We start from the raw sequence: 25,187 nt of genomic DNA, 5'->3' as shown, positions 1-25,187 counted from the left end.
TAGTAAGAACGAAGGTAAAATTGAAACAGAAGTGTTTCGAAAGCCGACTGCAACTAATAGCCTTCTCTTGGGAACGAGTCATCATCCTGAAAATCTTAAGAGGGGTATCCCCTATGGGCAATTTCTGCAGGCTACGCATAATTTGCTCTAGAGACCAAACCTTTAAACAGGCCAAAGATATGGCGACTCGTTTCCTGGAGAGAGGCTATTCAAAAAGATGTGTAAAAAGAGCACTCTATAGAGCATCTCAGCATCAAAGAAAAGATCTCCTGTACAAAAAGAATACCAAAAGTGAGAATGTGGAAGACACTAAAATCAGATTTATTACTAAATATAATGCCCATTGGAGTAAAGTTAAAAGTATTCTTAATAATAACTGGCATTTGCCGACTAATGATTCTACATTACTTCAACATGTGGGGGATTATCCCCTAATGACAGCAAGGAGACCTAACAATTTGAAAGATCTCCTTGTCAAGAGCGAATTTAACAAAGTGCCTACATCTAACTGGTTAGAACGCAATGCCCAAAAAATAGTCGGCAGTTCCCCCTGTAATCACTGTGTCTGCTGTCAATTAGTGCAGAAAACTAAGACTTTTAGCACGAATACAGGAGTCACATATAAAATAAATTCTTTCATTAATTGTTCCACAAAAGGATTCATATCTTCTCTATTGCTCGTGTAAATGTTTTTATGTGGGTAAAACTTTTAGAGAATTACGCTCCCGCATTACAGAACATAGAGACGATATAAAGGACTTCAATATTGACAGCCCAGTGGCGAGACATTTTGCTCAATTTCACAAATCAAAAATTGATGAACTAAACTTCATTGGAATAGAATCAGTCAAACTGAGCATGCGCGGGGGGGACATTGATAGAATTCTTTTACAAAAAGAAACAAGATGGATGTACAAACTAAACACCCTATCTCCCAATGGCTTAAATGAAAAATTGGAATTTGCTTCCTTTTTAGGCTAATTCCTTATACCTTACTTTGTCTGCACATCTCCATTTATTTCCATATATGTAGAGACTATGGGATCTCAAAAGTAACAAAACAAATCAAAATTGTAAATATATACTACTATGATGAGCTAAAATGCACATATTTGCTGTTAGAGTAATTTGACACACATAACATTATAATTAAGTATTGTCTTAAATATTGCACAATGGTGTATTGAAATAAAATTGTTTTTAGCATATCTTGTATATATGATTTGTTGCGGATGTGTGAGTATCTGAATCATTGAATTGTATCTAATCAATTTCTGCTATGGAATACCTCACCTTGGTTACTTGAGAAGCCCTGAATTTAGCTGTATTTAAAAGTAACAATTGCAAAGACATTGTAACAGCGGCAACTTGTGATTGACATAAATTTCATCAAATGGAAAAGATTCTGGAAACCGGCATCCAATAAAAAGGCTGGTAATCAAGGTGTCGTTAGCACCTGGAAGAAGCTCCATGCTGCACTGACTGAAGGAGCGAAACGAGCGTTTGGACTCGTCGTGCTTGGCAGCCCTTACAGCAGATCCCCTGCTCATCGTGACTTACCCCTGATGTCTGGACACTCCATGAACGAGGCAGCTAGGAGGAGCGACCGTGTGAACAAATACAGGTAGAATATGTTATACGCATCTGTACACCGAATATTACTGTCTTAAAAGAATACAGCACCTGTGAATAAAGACGCGTGTTTCTATTGCTGCTCCTATGCTATGCCTTTTAAGCACCAATCGACTCAGTAACTATCGCGGTTCAAGTCTGAAGTAACTGGTCTTTATACACCGGGGACTGTATAACTGCATCCATTTCTTGCATTAACGCTGCACTTATTGGATTACAAATACCTGCAAGTCTTAAACGGACTGTTTTAGGTCTCTTTCCCCTGGTGCACCAGATAATAACTTTTTGGCCAGTACTTTATAACACTGCTTTGTGTGGGATCCACTGTATGAATGTGAATGTGTGTATTGTGCATTTGGTTAATAAATATTTATATTGTTTTTGACATACAAGCTTTTTGTAGTGCTTTTATTCAATTTTACAGTCGTGCTGGCTTTACCTAGACTTTTGGGAATTTCTTATTGTGAAATCCCCACTTCCTTTTCTATGTTTTCATTCTTTTAGAATTCCTAGAATTTTAGTTTCTTCAGGATGGTTTGGATAAGGGTTTGTCTGAAAGTTCCTTGAAAGGACAAATCTCCGCTCTTTCTGTTTTATTTCACAGAAAGATTGCTATACTTCCTGATATTCACTGTTTTGTACAGGCTTTAGTTCGTATTAAGCCTGTCATTAAATCAATTTCTCCTCCTTGGAGTCTTAATTTGGTTCTGAAGGCTTTTCAGGCTCCTCCATTTGAGCCTATGCATTCTTTGGACATTAAACTACTTTCCTGGAAAGTGTTGTTCCTTTTGGCTATTTCTTCTGCTAGAAGAGTTTCTGAGCTATCTGCTCTTTCTTGTGAGTCTCCTTTTTCTGACTTTTCATCAGGATAAGGCAGTTTTGAGGACTACTTTTCAATTTTTACCCAAGGTTGTGAATTCTAACAACATTAATAGAGAAATTGTTGTCCCTTCCTTGTGTCCTAATCCTAAGAATTCTTTGGAGAGATCTTTACATTCTTTGGATGTGGTAAAAGCTTTGAAATATTATGTGGAAGCTACTAAAACAAATAGACTAGAAGTCTTCCTGAAATTTTTATTTTCTGGTCCTAGGAAAGGTCAGAATGCTTCTGCTATTTCCTTGGCTTTTTGGTTGAAACTTTTGATTCATCAAGCTTATTTGGAGTTGGGTCAAACCCCGCCTCAGAGAATTACTGCTGATTCTACTAGATCAGTCTCCACTTCGTGGGCTTTTAAGAATGATGCTTCAGTTGATCAGATTTGCAAAGCAGCAACTCGGTCCTCTTTGCATACATTTACTAAATTCTACCATTTTGATGTATTTGCTTCTTCGGAAGCAGTTTTTGGTAGGAAAGTTATTCAGGCAGCTGTTTCAGTTTGATTCTTCTGCTTTTGATTTAAGTTTTTTTCTTTCAAAAGTGAAAATAACTTATTTTTTGGGTTGTGGATTATTTTTTCAGCGGAATATGTCTGTTTTTATTTTATTCCCTCCCTCTCTAGTGACTTGAGTGGAAGACTCCTCCACATCTTGGGTATTGATATCCCATATGTCACTAGCTCAGGGACTCTTGCCAATTACATGAAAGAAAACCTAATTTATGTAAGAACTTACCTGATAAATTTCATTTGTTTCATATTGGCAAGAGTCCATGAGGCCCACCCTTTTTATGGTTGTTATGATTTTTTTTATAAAGCACAATTTCCAAATTTCCTTTGCTTTCTACTCCTTTCTTTATCACCCCACTGCTTGGCTATTAGTTAAACTGAATTGTGGGTGTGTTGAGGGGTGTATTTATAGGCATTTTGAGGTTTGGGAAACTTTGCCCCTCCTGGTAGGATTGTTTATCCCATGCCACTAGCTCATGGACTCTTGCCAATATGAAAGAAATGAATTTATCAGGTAAGTTCTTACATAAATTATGTTTTTCTCCAAAACAAAGTTTCATAACGTTCTAAAAGTTATCTTTTATTCGCCGATGTCATGTTATCCTGCCCACTATTTTCAGCACTTAGTGTTCAAAATACTTAAACCAATAACTTTGTGTTTAAAGCACCATTTTGAACCCTAGGTATTGTAAACTGATTGGTACAGAGCAAAGGATACCCACAGAGTGGGTTTGGAAAACAATTAAATTTTGCAGACAAGATTTCCGATATACGGTAGAGATATGTTAATGAAATGCTATTGATAAAAAGCGTATTTGGGGTAGTTGGTTAGTAACAGGAATAGTAAATATTTACTTACAGTGGCCCTTTAAGAAAATGTTTATTCAACAAGGTTTTATTCTACAGCCTCTTGCATGCATTGCCCCAGTCACTGCTGCGGCGGCCTTCTGGTTTGAGTCTCTGGAAGAGGCTTTACAGGTAGAGACTCCATTGACTTGACAAGCTTAGAGCACTTAAGCTAGCCAATTCATTTGTTTCTGATGCCATTGTTCATTTGACTAAACTAACGGCTAAGAATTCTGGTTTTGCTATTCAGGCGCGTAGGGCGCTATGGCTTAAATCATGGTCAGCTGACGTTACTTCAAAGTCTAAGCTTCTTAATATTCCCTTCAAGCGGCAGACCCTATTTGGGCCTGGTTTGAAGGAGATTATTTCTGATATCACGGGAGGAAAAAGTCATGCCCTCCCTCAGGACAGGTCTAATAAATCAAGGGCCAAACAGACTAATTTTCTTGCCTTTCGAAACTTTAAGACGAGCGTGGGATCAACTTCCTCCAATACAAAACAAGAGGAAACTTTTGCCCAGTCCAAGTCGGTCTGGAGACTTAACCAGGCTTGGAACAAAGGTAAGCAGGCCAAAAAGCCTGCTGCTGCCTCTAAGACGGCATGAAGGATTGGCCCCTGATCCGGTAACGGATCTAGTAGGGGGCAGACTTTCTCTCTTCGCCCAGGCTTGGGCAAGAGATGTCCAGGATCCCTGGGCGTTGGAAATTGTATCCCAGGGATATCTTCTGGACTTCAAAGCTTCCCCTCCAAAAGGGAGATTTCACCTTTCACAATTATCTGCAAACCAGATAAAAAGAGAGGCATTCTTACATTGTGTCAAAGTCCTCCACGTTATGGGAGTGATCCACCCAGTTCCAAAGGAGGAACAGGGACAAGGCTTCTATTCAAATCTGTTTGTGGTTCCCAAAAAAGAGGGAACCTTCAGACCAATCTTAGATCTCAAGATCCTAAACAAATTTCTCAGGGTCCCATCATTCAAGATGGAGACTATTCGTACCATCCTACCTATGATCCAGGAGGGTCAATGCATGACTACAGTGGATTTAAAGGATGCTTATCTTCACAGTCCGATTCACAAAGATCTGTTTCTCAGGTTTGTCTTCCTGGACAGGCATTACCAGTTTGTAGCTCTTCCCTTTGGGTTAGCTACAGCTCCAAGAATCTTTACGAAGGTTCTGGGGTCACTTCTTGCGGTCCTAAGGCCACGGGGCATAGCAGTGGCCCCTTATTTAGACAACATTCTGATACAGGCGTCAAATTTCCAAATTGCCAAGTCTCATACGGACATAATTCTGGCATTTCTGAGGTCGCACGGGTGGAAAGTGAACGAAGAGAAGAGTTCTCTATCCCCTCTCACAAGAGTTTCCTTTCTGGGAACTCTGATAGATTCTGTAGAAATGAGGATTTTCCTGACAGAGACCAGGTTATCAAAACTTCTACATTCCTGCTGTGCTCTTTATTCCACTTCTCGCCCTTCGGTGGCTCAATGTATGGAAGTAATCGGCTTAATGGTAGCGGCAATGGACATAGTGCCGTTTGCACGTCTACATCTCAGACCGCTGCAACTATGCATGCTCAGTCAGTGGAATGGGGATTACACAGATTTGTCCCCTCTACTAAATCTGGATCAAGAGACCAGGGATTCTCTTCTCTGGTGGCTATCTCGGGTCCATCTGTCCAAAGATATGACCTTTCGCAGGCCAGATTGGACAATAGTAACGACAGATGCCAGCCTTCTAGGCTGGGGGGCAGTTTGGAAATCCCTGAAGGCTCAGGGATCGTGGACTCAGGAGGAGACCCTCCTTCCAATAAAAATTCTGGAACTAAGATCGATATTCAATGCTCTTCAGGCTTGGCCTCAGCTAGCGACAATGAGGTTCATCAGATTTCAGTCGGACAACATCACGACTGTGGCTTACATCAACCATCAAGGGGGAACAAGGAGTTCCCTAGCGATGTTGGAAGTTTCAAAGATAATTAGTTGGGCAGAGACTCACTCATGCCACCTATCCGCTATCCATATCCCAGGTGTAGAGAACTGGGAGGCGGATTTTCTAAGTCGACAGACTTTTCATCCGGGGCAGTGGGAACTCCATCCGGAGGTGTTTGCACAATTGGTTGAACATTGGGGCAAACCAGAACTGGATCTCATGGCGTCTCGCCAGAAGGCCAAACTTCCTTGTTACGGATCCAGGTCCAGGGATCCCAGGGCAACGCTGATAGATGCTCTAGCAGTGCCTTTGTCCTTCAACTTGGCTTATGTTTCCACAGTTACCTCAGCTCCCTAGTCTGATTGCCAAAATCAAGCAGGAGAGAGCATCAGTGATTTTGATAGCACCTGCGTGGCCACGCAGGACTTGGTATGCAGATCTGGTGGACATGTCATCCCTTCCACCATGGACTCTGCCTCTGAGACAGGACCTTCTACTTCAGGGTCCTTTCAACCATCCAAATCTAATTTCTCTGCGGCTGAATGCTTGGAGATTGAACGCTTGATTTTATCAAAGCGTGGCTTCTCAATCAGTTATTGATACCTTAATTCAGGCACGAAAGCCTGTCACCAGGAAAATCTATCATAAGATATGGCGTAAATATCTTTATTGGTGTGAATCCAAGGGTTACTCATGGAGTAAAGTCAGGATTCCCAGGATATTATCTTTTCTCCAAGAAGGATTGGAAAAGGGATTGTCAGCTAGTTCCTTAAAGGGACAGATTTCTGCGCTGTCCTTTTGCACAAGCGTCTGGCGGATGTTCAGGCGTTTTGTCAGGCTTTAGTTAGAATCAAGCCTGTGTTTAAACCAGTTGCTCCGCCATGGAGTTTAAAATTGGTTCTTAAAGTTCTCCAAGGGGTTCCTCTTCATTCCATAGATATCAAGCCTTTATCTTGGAAAGTTCTGTTTTTGGTAGCTATTTCCTTGGCTTGTAGAGTTTCAGAGTTATCTGCCTTACAATGTGATTCCCCTTATCTGCATGGAAGATCAGACAAGGTAGTTTTGCGTACCAAACCTGGGTTTTTACCTAAGGTGGTATCTAATAAGAATTTCAATCAGGAGATTGTAGTTCCGTCACTGTGTCCTAATCCTTCAAAGAAGGAACGTCTTTTACACAATCGTGACGTGGTTCGTGCTTTAAAGTTTTTTATTTACAAGCTACTAAAGATTTTCGTCAAACATCTGCTTTGTTTGTTTGTTGTTTACTCTGGTCAGAGGAGAGGCCAAAAGGCTTCGGCAACTTCTTTCGTTTTGGCTAAGAAGCATAATACGCTTAGCTTATGAGACTGCTGGCCAGCAGCCTCCTGAAAGGATTAAAGCTCATTCTACTAGAGCTGTGGCTTCCACTTGGGCTTTTAAAAATGAGGCTTCTGTTGAACAGATTTGCAAGGCGGCGACTTGGTCTTCGCTTCATACTTTTTCAAAGTTTTATAAATTTGATACTTTTGCTTCTTCGGAGGCTATTTTTGGGAGGTTTTACAGGCACTGGTACCTGCCTTGTCCCCCCCTTCATCCGTGTACTTTAGCTTTGGTATTGGTATCCCACAAGTAATGGATGATCCGTGGACTGGATACACCATACAAGAGAAAACATAATTTATGCTTACCTGATAAATTTATTTCTCTTGTGGTGTATCTAGTCCACGGCCTGCCCTGTCATTTTAAGGCAGGTATATTTTATTTTTAAACTAGTCACCACTGCACCCTATGGTTTCTCCTTTTGCTTGTCTTCGGTCGAATGACTGGAGGTAGCAGTTAGGGGAGGAGCTATATAGACAGCTCTGCTGTGGGTGATCCTCTTGCAGCTTCCTGTTGGGAAGGAGAATATCCCACAAGTAATGGATGATCCGTGGACTGGATATACCACAAGAGAAATAAATTTATCAGGTAAGCGTAAATTATGTTTGTGTTTTTTTTTTTTCTTTTTTCTTCTTGCTATTTCTTCTGCTCGCAGAGTGTCTGAGCTTTCGGCTCTGCAGTGTGATTTCCCCGTACCTTTATTTTTCATGCAGATAAGGTGGTCCTTTGTATTAAATTGGGTTTTCTCCCTAAGATTTGGTCGGATCGGGGAAATTGTTGTTCCTTTTGTCCTAATCCTCCTTATAAGGAACATCTTTTACATAACCTGGATGTTGTGCGTGCTCTAAAATTTTTACATACAAGCTTCAGAAGATTTTCAGCAATCTTCTGCCCTGTTTTCTCTGGAAACCTTAAGGGTCAGAAGACTACTTCTACTACTCTTTCCCTCTGGTTAAGTGGGATTCATTTTGCTTATGAGACTGCTGGACAGCAACCTCTTGAGAGAATTATGACTCATTCCACTAGAGCTGTCTCCTGATCTTGGGCTTTCAAAAATAAAGCTTCTGTAGAACAGATTTTCAAGGCAGCAATATGGTTCTCTCTGCATACTTTTTTCCATATTCTACAAATTTGATTTTTTTTTTACTTTTTTTTTGCCTCGGCTGAGGCCTCTTTTGGGAGAAAAGTTCTTCAAGCAGTGGTGCCTTCTGTTTTGGTCCTCCTGCCTTGTTCTCCCTCCCTCCCTTTTTTTTCAGTCTGTGTCCTCTCTAGCTTGGGTATTGGTTCCCACTTGTAATTGGAATGACGTTGACTCTCCATGCCATAGAAAAGAATTTATGCGTAACTGATTTCTTTCCGGGCATGGAGAGTCCGCAATCCCGCTCTCAAATTATAATTTGGCATGTTTTTTTGTGTAAACCTCAGGCATCTCTCTACCCTTGTATTTTTTTTTTTTTCCATTTTCCTTCGGCTGAATGATTGGGGATTAAGGGTTTGCTGGGGTGCTCTTTGCCTCCTCCTGCTGGCCACAAGTTGACTATCCTACTAGTAATTGGAATGACATTGTGGACTCTCCATGCCCGGAAAGAATAATTTATAGTGTAGCATAAATTTTGTTTTTATGATTCAGAACATGCCATTTTAAGCAGCCTTCTAATTTACGCCTATTCATTCTCTTGGTATATTTGAAAAAGCAAGAATCTAACCATAGGACCCGGCATTTTTGGTTCAGCACTTGGGTAGCGCTTGGTGTCTAAATGTATCCACCAATCGGCAAGCGCAACCCAGGTGCTGAACCAAAAATGGGCCGGCTCCTAAGCTTAAAGATACCATGAGAATGAAGAATTGATTATAGGAGTAAATTAGAAAGTTGCTTAAAATTGCATGCTTTATCTGAATCATAAGTTTAATTTTGACTAGACTTTTCTGAGTCGGCCTATTTCTGGAGCACTATATGAAAGCAGTTTAGCAAGAATGTTATCCGTTTGAAAGAGCACTAGATGGCAGCACTTTTCCTGCATGTAGTGTTCTAGATGCCTACCTAGGTATCTCCAACACTTAATACAATGGGAATGAAGCAAATTTGATAATAGAGCATACCATTGAAAAAAAACAAAAATCCGATTTTACTCAAGTTTGAATCTCAAAGTTTTTGGGTTTCATATCCCTTTTTTTGAAAGGGACAGTCAAAGTTAAACTTTCATGGATCGGAGTATGCAAATTTTTTTTTTTTTTGCCCCCTTAAAGGATAGAAAAAACAAAATTTAAAGGGACATGAAACTCAAATGTTGAAACACTTGAAGGGATGCAGCATAGCTGTAAAAAGCCGACTTGAAAATATCACCTGAACATCAAAATGTCCTAAGTTTTCACACCCCATTGTAAAGGGAAATGTGCCTCATGTACACGAGATTTCATAGTTAACTTACTTAAACTGAATAGGGAAATAACATGACCACAGTTCATGACCTCAGCACACCTGATGCTGATTGACTGCTGTTCATCTGTAGGAAAAATGGAAGTAACTGTATGTATTGCATCACTTTCAAGTAGTTTTGTTGAAAAGTAGGGGGCGTATGTTTAGGAGCTGACCCATTTCTGGAGAATTATGCATCCGTTTTCCATGAATGTTATCCCTTAGCAGGAAACCGTTCTGCCATCTAGTACTCTTGCAATGTAGTTCTCCAGATGCCTACCTAGGTATCAACACATCATGGGAATGAAGTAAATTTGAGGAGTTAAATTGGACACTTAAATTGTATCTCTCTGAATTAAAGAGAATGTTTGGGTTTAACCCACAATGCAATAATATATATATTAGCTTTTTCACAAACTTTGGTTTTTCACTGCAATTATTTACATTCCACTAGTGTGGTCATGGCACAAATGATTGTAAAAGCTTCTCTGGGGTCCCCTTTGTTCAGAAATAACACACATGGGTTTGGTGTTTAGAATGCCACTAATTGCAGCTGTATTTGTCATATCTGGGGATAAAATTCAAATAGTTTACCTTTTTGACAGCCTGTCATAACTGTTGCGGAGGACACCTACAACACTGAACCACTCTATGTAACTACCAACAGTATTTCAGAGTCACTGCCAGAAAGAAAACAGGTGAGTAAGCAAATCTTCCATGCTTAGTGCAAATTAGTTAACAAACTTAACAACTCTAGCCAGATCTTTAAAGCAGACAGTTAGTACTGATCTGGTAAGATTCTCAAAATTATTAGTTTTTAAGATCACCATTTAGATGCCATGCTAAATATTTCTGGTGTAATTAAAGTTTGAACAAATGTCAGAAGAACCCTGATACTCTTTAAACTGTTAAATAGGAACTGTAAAATGTGCATCTTCAGTATATTTTGTTCTTAAATCTTAGCGTATTTGTGAAGAGTACTTAAAGGGACAACCCACTTTTTTTTTTTTTTTTTTTTCATGATTCAGATAGAGCAGCAATTTTAAACAACTTTCTAATTTACACTTTTTTTGTTGTTGTTCAGAACCTAAATGTAGCCACCAATCAGCAAGTGCTAACCAGGTGCTGAACCAAAAATGGTCAGTCTCCTATGCTTTCTTGCTTTATCAAATAAAGATAGAAATAGAACAAAATAGGAGTAAATTAGAAAGTTGTTTAAAATTGCATGGTCTATCTGAATCATGGAAGAAAAATGTGGAATGTCCCTTTTTTAAATGGGACATTTCATACCAACAAAGCACTAAAATTTTGTATAAAACTATTTTTTTTTTCACCCACTTAGGCATCTCTCTCTTTAACCATTGAACCTCCTCCATCTCCAAAGACCCCACCAATGAAAACTTCAGTTTTGCAACTTAAGCAGGAAATGCCTTCTATGTCTCCTCCTCCTAGAAGTGTACCTATGCCCATGACATCTTCTCCATTTCAAGGAATCCAGACAGTGAGTTTATTGTAAATAAAGTTTTTAATTTTAAGGATTCGACACCCCCACATCAGGCCAGACTTTCATATCTGAACTAGAACACAGATGCTTAGGTTAGTAACCATGGTTACTGATCAGCTGGTTTCAAATCGCATGAAAATCTGGCCTGTTAAGCGGCCACAACTGAAACTGGTACCTCTAGAGATTAGGCTGTAGCAGTGTGAGTGCTGTAGGTCTTGACACCATAACCACACTAAATGTAAGCTATTCAAAGATGGGGTCAAAAATACCTTCATTAATTAGAACTAGGACCCCTGCAACAGTTCACAGCTTTCATGCTGGGCTTCATGTTCTGGCAAATAAGCCATTTTTGTGTGTGGTTTCCACTTAGTGTTGTAGGTTTTGTAACCATAATCTCTGGTTTCTCTTATACTTTAGAGACCAGATGTTAAGACCCCTGGAAGGGCAGCACCACCAACAAACATCTGTTCATTAACCTGTATAGGCATTATCTGGTAATACAGAACCAGCTGTTTCAGTTTTGGCCTACAAACTGGTATCTCATTAAGGTTTTGCTTCGTCTAACTAGTAACAGGAACTTTTGTGTTGTAAAATTTGAGACCTGGACATGATCTGCTGGCATAGAAAGATTCTGGGGAACACTGCTAATCGGTGTGCTTTGTTTGAGACCACAGGAATGATGCTTGTAAACTTGCTGCCCTCTACAGGTGTTTAAGGTTAATGCACCTCTGCCTCCGCGTAAAGAGATAGAGATAAAAGATGACCCTCCGTATTCTCCTGTCTGCCACCAAACGTTCTCTACAGCAAGTACACAGACACTGCCTCACCCTCCAATGGAGTATGTTGATCATTCCTCCCTCCTACCAGAGCCGCTAACAAGTGAGCATAATGTTTCTTACCCTGAGTAAACTAATTCCATTTTACTTTTGTATGGCACCACAATTCCGCAGCATATGAAAGTGAGCAGTTTTAACCCCCCCCCCCACTGTATATTAACATAATTTTTGTTGAAATCTTTTTAGTGATTTTTCACATTAAAATTTTACATGTATCATCATCAATAACAAACAGTCAAACATTAACATAACATTTTAATAACTGAATTGATTTTTGTAAAGCAGCAGGTCATTCTATTTATAAAGAATCTTTAATGCATCTGCTGGGTGGCGGTGTACTTTTGTGTTTGTATCAAATAGAAAAAAAGTGTAGCAGTGTTTTTTTTGTTTTTTTTTTGTTTTTTTTTTCTATATTAAGTTTTATTCTACAGATTGCTTTGCTGGCTGGTTTCTATGCTGAAAGATTTAAACCATGAGAATATTTATAAAAATGTGCTGTAATGTTGGTCACTTGTTTTCCTCCACCTATATAGGTAGCCTCTATCATTCAGATGCAAGTACACAGTTGAGCAATGGTAGCTTGTGTTACACATCAGCTCCAAGCCTTGTGCCCCGACTGGCTCAGCCTTACCCTGGGGGCCGTGGACCTATAAGGGGAACCAGCAGAGGAGGGAGAATAATGACAAATACCTATCGTTTTCCAAATGGATTTAAAGGTTAGTTTGCAACATATTTTTTTATAATTGACCTACAGCTACTGCAGTGTTCATATAAGCTAGTTTGTCACTATCCTTAGTGTATTTGGTCTGTTCTTATATCAATTGCATCCTATATACCAGAATACTTTATCTTGTGTTTTTAATACCTCCAAGTGTTTTTCACACCTTTTTATTATATAGATGGGTACACTGTGTGGAAGAAAAAAATATATAAGTAAATTTAAAAAAAGTCATTAATAGTTAACATCACAAAGTCAAGGACAGATTACCTTTTGTAGAGCATGAACAGTGATTTCTATATTCTATGCATCAGGTCCTGAGACCTATAGAGGACCCCAGCCTGTCTCTAATGGAACTTATGGACATATTCAGTGTACTGGGCGAGAGTATCCTACCATGCAGTTTACAACCCGGGTAAGTGTGTAGCTCACAAATGCAAAGTAAGACACCTTAAATTGTTTAAGCTGATCTAGTAATGTATTTGTAGAAATTTTCTCTTAGAAACTTTTGAGTAACATGTACTACAGTAAAAATATCAGCAAGTGACAGCTTTGACTGAGAATGTAGTTTTGTTGTAGTTTAAATTTTTTTTTACAGATGTATTTGACTTATTAAAGTTGTTACATGGATGTTTTCTCTAGCATGTCAGGCTTTTCAGGAACCCTGATTTCTTTCATGTAATTAGCAAGAGTCCATGAGCTAGTGACGTATGGGATATACATTCCTACCAGGAGGGGCAAAGTTTCCCAAACCTCAAAATGCCTATAAATACACCCCTCACCACACCCACAATTCAGTTTTACAAACTTTGCCTCCCGTGGAGGTGGTGAAGTAAGTTTGTGCTAGATTCTACATTGATATGCGCTTCACAGCAGGTTGGAGCCCGGTTTTCCTCTGTGTGCAGTGAATGTCAGAGGGATGTGAAGAGAGTATTGCCTATTTGAATTCAATGGTCTCCTTCTACGGGATCTATTTCATAGGTTCTCTGTTATCGGTCGTAGAGATTCATCTCTTACCTCCCTTTTCAGATCGACGATATACTCTTATATACCATTACCTCTACTGATTGTCGTTTCAGTACTGGTTTGGCTTTCTACTACATGTAGATGAGTGTCCTGGGGTAAGTAAGTCTTATTTTTTGTGACACTCTAAGCTATGGTTGGGCACTTTTATATAAAGTTCTAAATATATGTGTTTAAACATTTATTTGCCTTGATTCAGGATGATCAATATTCCTTATTTCAGACAGTCAGTTTCATTATTTGGGATAATGCATATGAATAAATCATTTTTTCTTACCTCAAAATTGACTTTTTCTCTTAAGTGTAGTCAGTCCACGGGTCATCCATTACTTATGGAATATATCTCTTCCTAACAGGAAGCTGCAAGAGGATCACCCAAGCAGAGCTGCTATATAGCTCCTCCCCTCACATGTCATATTCAGTCATTCTCTTGCAGCCTAACTAAAGATAGGTCGCTGTGAGAGGTCTGTGGTGTTTTTTAACTTAGTTTATTTCTACAATCAAAAGTTTGTTATTTTAAATGGCACCGGAGTGTGCTGTTTATTCTCAGGCAGCATTAGAAGAAGAATCTGCCTGCGTTTTCTATGATCTTAGCAGACGTAACTAAGATCGACTGGCTGTTCTCATCTGAGGAGTGAGGTAACTTCAGAGAAGGGGAATAGCATGCAGGGCCCCCCTGCAAATGAAATATGTGCAGTAATTATTTTTCTGAGGAATGGAATTGACTGAGAAAATACTGCTGATACCAATGTAAAGTAAGTTCAGCCTTAAATGCAGTGATAGCGACTGGTATTAGGCTGATGAGTGTGTGTACACTGAATGTATTCTAAGGAATGGAATTGACTCTGAAAATACTGTTAATACTGAAATAATGTGTGAGCCTTAACTGCAGTAAAAGCGACTGGTAGCAGGCTTATTAATAACTTTTCAAATGTATGTTTAAAACGTTTACTGGCATGTTAATCGATATTTGTGAGGTACTTGGTGATAAAACTTATTGGGGCATGATTTTTACCACATGGCCATCTTTGTTTTCTGCATAGAAACAGTTTTCTGAGCTTCCCCACTGTTGTAATATGAGTGGGAGGGGCCTATTTTAGCGCTTTTTTGCGCAGTAAAAATTCAGTCACAATCTGTCTACTTCATCCTCCATGATCCAGATCGTCTTTAGAGAGCTCAGGGGTCTTCAAAATTCATTTTGAGGTAGGTAATTAGTCACAGCAGACCTGTGACAGTGTGTTTTGACTGTGAGAAAAACGTTAATTATTAAATTGTTATCCGTTTTTGGGTATTAAAGGGTTAATCATCCATTTGCTGGTGGGTGCAATCCTTTGCTAACTTAATACATTTACTGTGAAAAATTGGTTGCTATAACTATTTTGGTTCATTGTTATTTCAACTGTGACAGCTTTTTGTGGTTCTTAAAGGCACAGTAGCGTTTTTTTATATTGCTTGTAAATTTATTTAGAAAAGTATTTCCAAGCTTGCTAGTCTCATTGCTAGTCTGTTTAAACATGTCTGACACAGATGAATCTTTGTTCACTATGTTTAAAGGCCAATGTGGAGCCCAATAGAAATTTGTGTACTAATTGCATTGATGCTACTTCAAATAAAAGTCAATCTTTACATGTAAAGAAATTATCACCAGACAACGAGGGGGAAGTTATGCCGACTAACTCCTCACGTGTCAGAACCTTCGCCTCCCGCTCAGGAGGTGCGTTATTTTGTGGCGCCAAGTACATCAGGGAGGCCCTTACAAATCATTTTGCAAGACATGGCTACTGTTATGACATAAGTATTATCTAAATTGCCAGAATTAAGAGGCAAGCGCGATAGCTCTGGGTTAAGGACAGAGCGCGCGGATGAGGTGAGAGCCATGTAAGATACTGCGTCACAGTTTGCAGAACGTGAAGACTGAGAGCTTCATTCTGTGGGTGACGGATCTGATCCAGGGAGACTGGATTCAGAGATTTCTAATTTTAAATTTAAGCTTGAGAACCTCCGCATATTGCTAGGGGAGGTATTAGCGGCTCTGAATGATTGTAACACGGTTGCAATTCCAGAAAAATTATGTAGGTACCGGTGTGTACTGACGTGTTTCCTATACCTAAAAGGCTTACAGAGATTATTAGCAAGGAGTGGGATAGACCTGGTGTGCCTTTTTCCCCTCCTCCCATATTTAGGAAAATGTTTCCTATAGACGCCACCACACGAGACTTATGGCAGATGGTCCCTAAGGTGGAGGGAGCAGTTTCTACTTTAGCTAAGCGTACCACTATCCCGGTGGAGGATAGTTGTGCCTTTTCAGATCCAATGGATAAGAAATTAGAGGGTTACCTTAAGAAAATGTTTGTTCAACAAGGTTTTATCTTACAGCCCCTTGCATGCATTGCGCCTGTCACTGCTGCGGCGGCATTCTGGTTTGAGTCTCTGGAAGAGGCCATTCGCACAGCTCCATTGGATGAAATTATGAACAAGCTTAAAGCACTTAAGCTAGCTAACGCATTTGTTTCTGATGCCGTCGTACATTTAACCAAACTTACGGCTAAGAACTCCAGATTCGCCATCCAAGCGGGCAGAGCGCTATGGCTTAAATCCTGGTCAGCTGACGTGACTTCTAAATCTAAATTGCTTAATATTCCTTTCAAAGGGCAGACCTTATTCGGGCCCGGCTTGAAAGAAATTATAGCTGACATTATGGGAGGTAAGGGCCATGCGCTACCTCAGGACAGGGCCAAATCCAAGGCCAAACAGTCTAATTTTCGTGCCTTTCGCAACTTCAAGGCAGGAGCAGCATCAACTTCCTCCGCTCCAAAACAGGAAGGAGCTGTTGCTCGTTACAGGCAGGGCTGGAAAGTTAACCAGTCCTGGAACAAGGGCAAGCAGGCCAAGAAACCTGCTGCTGCCCCCAAGACAGCATGAAGAGAGGGCCCCCTATCCGGAAACGGATCTAGTGGGGGGCAGACTTTCTCTCTTCGCCCAGGCTTGGGCAAGAGATGTCCAGGATCCCTGGGCGTTGGAGATCATATCTCAGGGATATCTCCTGGACTTCAAAACTTCTCCTCCACGAGGGAGATTTCATCTTTCAAGGTTATCAGCAAACCAAATAGAGGCGTTTCTACGCTGTGTACAAGACCTCTTACTAATGGGGGTGATCCACCCAGTTCCGCGGACGGAACACGGGCAGGGATTCTATTCAAATCTATTTGTGGTTCCTAAGAAAGAGGGAACCTTCAGACCAATCTTGGACTTAAAAATCCTAAACAAATTTCTAAGAGTTCCATCATTCAAAATGGAAACTATTCGAACCATCCTTCCCATGATCCAAGAGGGTCAGTACATGACCACAGTGGACTTAAAGGATGCCTACCTTCACATACCGATTCACAAGGATCATTATCGGTACCTAAGATTTGCTTTCCTAGACAGGCATTACCAGTTTGTAGCTCTTCCCTTCGGATTAGCTACGGCTCCAAGAATCTTTACAAAAGTTCTGGGCTCACTTCTGGCGGTACTAAGACCGCGAGGCATAGCGGTGACTCCGTACCTAGACGACATGCTGATACAAGCGTCAAGTTTTCAAACTGCCAAGTCTCATACAGAGATAGTTCTGGCATTTCTGAGGTCGCATGGGTGGAAGGTGAACGTGGAAAAGAGTTCTCTGTTACCACTTACAAGGGTTCCCTTTCTAGGGACTCTTATAGATTCTGTAGAGATGAAAATTTACCTGACAGAGGCGAGGTTATTAAAACTCCTAAATGCTTGCCGTGTCCTTCATTCCATTCCACACCCGTCAGTAGCTCAGTGCATGGAAGTAATCGGCTTAATGGTAGCGGCAATGGACATGGTACCATTTGTGCGCCTGCATCTCAGTCAGTGGCACGGGGATTACTCAGATTTGTCCCCCCTACTAAATCTGGATCAAGAGACCAGAGATTCTCTTCTATGGTGGCTTTCTCGGCCACATCTGTCAAAGGGGATGACCTTTCGCAGGCCAGATTGGACGATTGTAACAGACGCCAGCCTTCTAGGCTGGGGCACAGTCTGGAACTCCCTGAAAGCTCAGGGATTATGGACTCAAAAGGAGAAACTCCTCCCAATAAATATTCTGGAATTAAGAGCAATATTCAATGCTCTCCTAGCTTGGCCTCAGTTAGCAACTCTGAGGTTCATCAGATTTCAGTCGGACAACATCACGACTGTGGCTTACATCAACCATCAAGGGGGAACCAGAAGTTCCCTAGCGATGTTGGAAGTCTCAAAGATAATTCGCTGGGCAGAGTCTCACTCTTGCCACCTGTCAGCGATTTACATCCCAGGCGTGGAGAACTGGGAGGCGGATTTTCTAAGTCGCCAGACTTTTCATCCGGGGGAGTGGGAACTTCATCCGGAGGTCTTTGCTCAACTCATTCATCGTTGGGGCAAACCAGATCTGGATCTCATGGCGTCTCGTCAGAACGCCAAGCTTCCTTGTTTCTGATCCAGGTCCAGGGACCCGGGAGCGGTGCTGATAGATGTTCTGACAGCCCCTTGGGTCTTCAACATGGCTTATGTGTTTCCACCATTCCCGATGCTTCCTTGTTTGATTGCCAAGATCAAACAGGAGAGAGCTTCGGTGATTCTGATAGCGCCTGCGTGGCCACGCAGGACCTGGTATGCAGACCTAGTGGACATGTCGTCCTGTCCACCGTGGTCTCTGCCTCTGAGACAGGACCTTCTAATTCAGGGTCCTTTCAACCATCCAGATCTAATTTCTCTGAGGCTGACTGCATGGAGATTGAACGCTTGATTCTATCAAAGCGTGGCTTCTCGGAGTCGGTTATTGATACCTTAATAAAGGCTAGGAAGCCTGTTACCAGAAAAATTTACCATAAGATATGGCGTTAATATTTATATTGGTGCGAATCCAAGAGTTACTCATGGAGTTAGGTTAGGATTCCTAGGATATTGTCCTTTCTACAAGAGGGTTTAGAAAAGTGCTTATCTGCTAGTGCGTTAAAGGGACAGATTTCTGCTCTGTCTATTCTTCTACACAAACGTCTGGCTGAAGTTCCAGACGTTCAGGCTTTTTGTCAGGCTTTAACTAGGATTAAGCCTGTGTTTAAGACTGCTCCGCCGTGGAGCTTAAACTTAGTTCTTAATGTTCTTCAAGGCGTTCCATTTGAACCCCTTCATTCCATTGATATCAAGCTGTTATCCTGGAAGGTTTTGTTTTTGATGGCTATTTCCTTGGCTCGAAGAGTCTCTGAGTTATCTGCCTTATATTGTGATTTTCCTTATCTGATTTTTCATTCAGAAAAGGTAGTTCTGCGTACTAAACCTGGGTTCTTACCTAAGGTAGTTACTAACAGGAATATCAATCAAGAGATTGTTTTTCCATCACTGTGTCCTAACCCTTCTTCAAAGAAGGAACTACTTTTGCATAATCTGGACGTAGTCCGTGCCCTGAAGTTCTATTTGCAGGCAACTAAAGATTTTCGTCAAACTTCTTCCCTGTTTGTCGTTTACTCTGGACAGAGAAGAGGTCAAAAGGCTTTGGCTACCTCTCTCTCTTTTTGGCTTCGTAGCATAATACGTTTAGCCTATGAGACTGCTGGACAGCAGCCTCCTGAAAGGATTACAGCTCATTCTACTAGAGCTGTGGCTTCCACCTGGGCCTTTAAAAATGAGGCCTCTGTTGAACAGATTTGCAAGGCTGCGACTTGGTCTTCGCTTCACACCTTTTAAAAACTTTACAAATTTGACACTTTTTGCTTCTTCGGAGGCTATTTTTGGGAGAAAGGTACTTCAGGCAGTGGTTCCTTCTGTTAAATGTTCCTGCCTTGTCCCTCCCTTCATCCGTGTACTTTAGCTTTGGTATTGGTATTCCATAAGTAATGGATGACCTGTGGACTGACTACACTTAACAAGAGAAAACATCTTTTATGCTTACCTGATAAATTTATTTCTCTTGTAGTGTAGTCAGTCCACGGCCCGCCCTGTCTTTAAGGCAGATCTAAATTTTAATTAAACTCCAGTCACCACTGCACCCTATGGTTTCTCCTTTCTCGTCTGCTTTGGTCGAATGACTGAATATGACATGTGAGGGGAGGAGCTATATAGCAGCTCTGCTTGGGTGATCCTCTTGCAGCTTCCTGTTAGGAAGAGATATATTCCATAAGTAATGGATGACCCGTGGACTGACTACACTACAAGAGAAATAAATTTATCGGGTAAGCATAAATTATGTTTTTCCTGTGGGCTGTTAGGCTCGCGGGGGCTGAAAATGCTTCATTTTATTGCGTCATTCTTGGCGCTGACTTTTTTTTCGCAAAAAATTTCTTTGTCATTTCCGGCGTCATAGTTGTCGCCGGAAGTTGTTCGTGTTTGCGTCATTTTTTTGACGTTTTGTGCCAAAAATGTCGGTGTCACCGGATGTGGCGTCATTCTTGGCGCCAAAAGCATTTAGGCGCCAATAATGTGGGAGTCTTTTTTGGCGCTAAAAAATGTGGGCGTCATTATTGTCTCCACCTTTTTTTTTCTCATTTAAGTCTCATTGTTTATTTGCTTCTGGTTGCTAGAGGCTTGTTCATTGGCATTTTTTCCCATTCCTGAAACTGTCTTTTAAGGAATTTGATAGATTTTGCTTTATATGTTTTTTTCTCTTACATATTGCAAGATGTCTCAGATTGACCCTGGATCAGAAGCTACTTCTGGAAAAACGCTGCCTGATGCTAGTTCCACCAAAGTTAAGTGTATTTGCTGTAAACTTGTGGGAACTGTTCCTCCGGCTGTAGTTTGTGATGAATGTCATGATAAGCTTGCTAATGCAGATAGTATTTCCTTTAGTAATATTCCATTACCTGTTGCTGTTCAATCAACATCTAATACTCAGGATGTTCCTGTTAATATAAGATTTTGTTTTTAAATCTATTAGGAAGGCTATGTCTGTTATTCCTCCTTCCAGTAAACGTAAAAGGTCTTTTAAAACTTCACATTTTTCAGATGAATTTTTAAATGATCATCATTCTGATTTGTCTGTTTCTGATGATTTTTCTGGTTCAGAGGATTCTGTCTCAGATATTGACACTGATAAATCTTCATATTTATTTAAAATGGAATTTATTCGTTCTTTACTTAAAGAAGTTTTAATCGCATTAGAGATGGAGGAATCTAGTCCTCTTGATACTAAATCTACTAAGCGTTTAAATTCGGTTTTCTCCAACATAGGTGTGTCCGGTCCACGGCGTCATCCTTACTTGTGGGATATTCTCTTCCCCAACAGGAAATGGCAAAGAGCCCAGCAAAGCTGGTCATATGATCCCTCCTAAGCTCCGCCTACCCCAGTCATTCTCTTTGCCGTTGCACAGGCAACATCTCCATGGAGATGGCTAAGAGTTTTTTGGTGTTTAAATGTAGTTTTCTTTCATGTAATTAGCAAGAGTCCATGAGCTAGTGACGTATGGGATATACATTCCTACCAGGAGGGGCAAAGTTTCCCAAACCTCAAAATGCCTATAAATACACCCCTCACCACACCCACAATTCAGTTTTACAAACTTTGCCTCCGATGGAGGTGGTGAAGTAAGTTTGTGCTAGATTCTACGTTGATATGCGCTCCGCAGCAAGTTGGAGCCCGGTTTTCCTCTCAGCGTGCAGTGAATGTCAGAGGGATGTGAGGAGTATTGCCTATTTGAATGCAGTGATCTCCTTCTAAGGGGTCTATTTCATAGGTTCTCTGTTATCGGTCGTAGAGATTCATCTCTTACCTCCCTTTTCAGATCGACGATATACTCTTATATATACCATTACCTCTGCTGATTCTCGTTTCAGTACTGGTTTGGCTATCTACTATATGTAGATGAGTGTCCTGGGGTAAGTAAGTCTTATTTTTTGTGACACTCCTAGCTATGGTTGGGCACTTTGTTTATAAAGTTCTAAATATATGTATTCAAACATTTATTTGCCTTGACTCAGAATGTTCAACTTTCCATATTTTTCAGACAGTCAGTTTCATATTTGGGATAATGCATTTTAATTTAACATTTTTCTTACCTTAAAATTTGACTTTTTCCCTGTGGGCTGTTAGGCTCGCGGGGGCTGAAAATGCTTCATTTTATTGCGTCATTCTTGGCGCGGACTTTTTTGGCGCAAAAATTCTATTTCCGTTTCCGGCGTCATACGTGTCGCCGGAAGTTGCGTCACTTTTTGACGTTATTTTGCGCCAAAAATGTCGGTGTTCCGGACGTGGCGTCATTTTTGGCGCCAAAAGCATTTAGGCGCCAAATAATGTGGGCGTCTTATTTGGCGCGAAAAAATATGGGCGTCACTCTTGTCTCCACATTATTTAAGTCTCATTTTTTATTGCTTCTGGTTGCTAGAAGCTTGTTTTTTTGGCTTTTTTTCCCATTCCTGAAACTGTCATTTAAGGAATTTGATCAATTTTGCTTTATATATATGTTTTTTCTCTTACATATTGCAAGATGTCTCACGTTGCATCTGAGTCAGAAGATACTACAGGAAAATCGCTGTCTAGTGCTGAATCTACCAAAGCTAAGTGTATCTGCTGTAAACTTTTGGTAGCTATTCCTCCAGCTGTTTGTATTGATTGTCATGACAAACTTGTTAAAGCAGATAATATTTCCTTTAGTAAAGTACCATTGCCTGTTGCAGTTCCTTCAACATCTAAGGTGCAGAATGTTCCTGATAACATAAGAGATTTTGTTTCTGAATCCATAAAGAAGGCTATGTCTGTTATTTCTCCTTCTAGTAAACATAAAAAATCTTTTAAAACTTCTCTCCCTACAGATGAATTTTTAACTGAACATCATCATTCTGATTCTGATGATTCCTCTGGTTCAGAGGATTCTGTCTCAGAGGTTGATGCTGATAAATCTTCATATTTATTTAAAATGGAATTTATTTGTTCTTTGCTTAAAGAAGTCCTAATTGCTTTAGAAATAGAGGATTCTGGTCCTCTTGATACTAAATCTAAACGTTTAAATAAGGTTTTTAAAACTCCTGTAGTTATTCCAGAAGTTTTTCCTGTCCCTGATGCTATTTCTGCAGTAATTTCCAAAGAATGGGATAATTTGGGTAATTAATTTACTCCTTCTAAACGTTTTAAGCAATTATATCCTGTGCCGCCTGACAGATTAGAATTTTGGGACAAGATCCCTAAAGTTGATGGGGCTATTTCTACCCTTGCTAAACGTACTACTATTCCTACGTCAGATGGTACTTCGTTTAAGGATCCTCTAGATAGGAAAATGGAGTCCTTTCTAAGAAAAGCTTATCTGTGTTCAGGTAATCTTCTTAGACCTGCTATATCTTTGGCTGATGTTGCTGCAGCTTCAACTTTTTGGTTGGAAACTTTAGCGCAACAAGTAACACATCGTGATTCTCATGATATTATTATTCTTCTTCAACATGCTAATAATTTTATCTGTGATGCCATTTTTGATATTATCAGAGTTGATATCAGGTTTATGTCTCTAGCTATTTTAGCTAGAAGAGCTTTATGGCTCAAAACTTGGAATGCTGATATGACTTCTAAATCAACTTTACTTTCCATTTCTTTCCAGGGTAACAAATTATTTGGTTCTCAGTTGGATTCCATTATTTCAACTGTTACTGGTGGGAAAGGAACTTTTTTACCACAGGATAAAAAATCTAAAGGTAAAAACAGGGCTAATAATCGTTTTCGTTCCTTTCGTTTCAACAAAGAACAAAAGCCTGATCCTTCATCCTCAGGAGCAGTTTCAGTTTGGAGACCATCTCCAGTCTGGAATAAATCCAAGCCAGCCAGAAAGGCAGTTTGAATCTTCTGCTTATGTTTTTCGTTAAACTTTATTTTGGGTGTGGATTATTTTCAGCAGGAATTGGCTGTCTTTATTTTATCCCTCCCTCTCTAGTGACTCTTGTGTGGAAAGATCCACTTCTTGGGTAGTCATTATCCCATACGTCACTAGCTCATGGACTCTTGCTAATTACATGAAAGAAAACATAATTTATGTAAGAACTTACCTGATAAATTCATTTCTTTCATATTAGCAAGAGTCCATGAGGCCCGCCCTTTTTTTGTGGTGGTTATGATTTTGTATAAAGCACAATTATTCCAATTCCTTATTTTATATGCTTTCGCACTTTTTTATCACCCCACTTCTTGGCTATTTGTTAAACTGAATTGTGGGTGTGGTGAGGGGTGTATTTATAGGCATTTTGAGGTTTGGGAAACTTTGCCCCTCCTGGTAGGAATGTATATCCCATACGTCACTAGCTCATGGACTCTTGCTAATATGAAAGAAATGAATTTATCAGGTAAGTTCTTACATAAATTATGTTTTTATTCTTCAATCAAGTGTTTGTTATTTTAAAATAGTGCTGGTATGTACTATTTACTCTGAAACAGAAAAGAGAAGAAGATTTCTGTTTGTAAGAGGAAGATGATTTTAGCAAACGTTACTAAAATCGATTGCTGTTTCCACACAGGACTGTTGAGATGAAGTAACTTCAGTTGGGGGAAGCAGTTAGCAGATTTTTTCTGCCTGAGGTATGACTGGCCACATTTCTAACAAGACTTTGTAATGCTGGAAGGCTGTCATTTTCCCTATGGGGACCGGTAAGCCATTTTCTTAGATTAAGCAAAAGAATAAAAGGCTTTATAAGGGCTTATAAAACTGGTAGACATTTTTCTGGGCTAAAACGATTACTTTGCTAAGCATATTTGACAGATTATAACTCTTTATAGTTATTATAATCTTGGGGATTGTTGTTAAAAAACGGCAGGCACTGTATGGACACCTTTTTCAGATGGGGGCCTTCTCTAGTCATAGGCAGAGCCTCATTTTCGCGCCACTAATGCGCAGTTGTTTTTGGAAGGCAAGGCATGCAGATGCATGTGTGAGGAGCTAAGAACCACTGAAAAAGCTTATAGAAGGCGTCATTTGGTATCGTATTCCCCCCTGGGCTTGGTTGGGTCTCAGCAAAGCAGATACCTGGGACTGTATAGGGGTTAAATGTAAAAACGGCTCCGGTTCCGTTATTTTAAGGGTTAAAGCTTTCAAATTCATAAGGTTTCAATCAGACAACATGACGACAGTTGCATATATCAACCATCAGGGGGGAACAAGGAGTTCCCTGGCGATGGAGGAAGTGACCAAGATAATTCAATGGGCGGAGGATCACTCCAGTCACTTGTCTGCAATCCACATCCCAGGAGTGGAAAATTGGGAAGCGGATTTTCTGAGTCGTCAGACATTCCATCCGGGGGAGTGGGAACTCCACCCGGAAATCTTTGCCCAAATAACTCAATTATGGGGCATTCCAGACATGGATCTGATGGCCTCTCGTCAGAACTTCAAGGTTCCTTGTTACGGGTCCAGATCCAGGGATCCCAAGGCGACTCTAGTAGATGCACTAGTAGCACCTTGGACCTTCAACCTAGCTTATGTATTCCCACCGTTTCCTCTCATTCCCAGGCTGGTAGCCAGGATCAACCAGGAGAGGGCTTCGGTGATCTTGATAGCTCCTGCGTGGCCACGCAGGACTTGGTATGC

At 40.4% G+C, this 25,187-nt stretch overlaps 1 protein-coding gene across 2 annotated transcripts in view; it reads left to right on the top strand.

Annotated features, from left to right (window-relative positions):
* CAPRIN2 (caprin family member 2) overlaps window positions 1–25,187 on the top strand; it is a 211,670-nt gene that overhangs the window by 124,395 nt on the left and 62,088 nt on the right. For both annotated transcript variants that reach the window (XM_053718796.1, XM_053718795.1), the window contains 5 exons: window positions 10,175–10,267; window positions 10,912–11,070; window positions 11,781–11,952; window positions 12,443–12,625; window positions 12,942–13,042. In XM_053718796.1, coding sequence (XP_053574771.1) covers window positions 10,175–10,267; window positions 10,912–11,070; window positions 11,781–11,952; window positions 12,443–12,625; window positions 12,942–13,042 — 708 coding nt within the window. The remainder of the gene's footprint in view (window positions 1–10,174; window positions 10,268–10,911; window positions 11,071–11,780; window positions 11,953–12,442; window positions 12,626–12,941; window positions 13,043–25,187) is intronic.

The sequence above is a fragment of the Bombina bombina genome, chromosome 6 (assembly GCF_027579735.1).
Source record: "Bombina bombina isolate aBomBom1 chromosome 6, aBomBom1.pri, whole genome shotgun sequence".
NCBI lineage: Eukaryota > Metazoa > Chordata > Amphibia > Anura > Bombinatoridae > Bombina > Bombina bombina.
The sequence above is the reverse complement of the archived record's forward strand: the minus strand, read 5'-3'. Positions and strand labels throughout refer to the sequence as shown.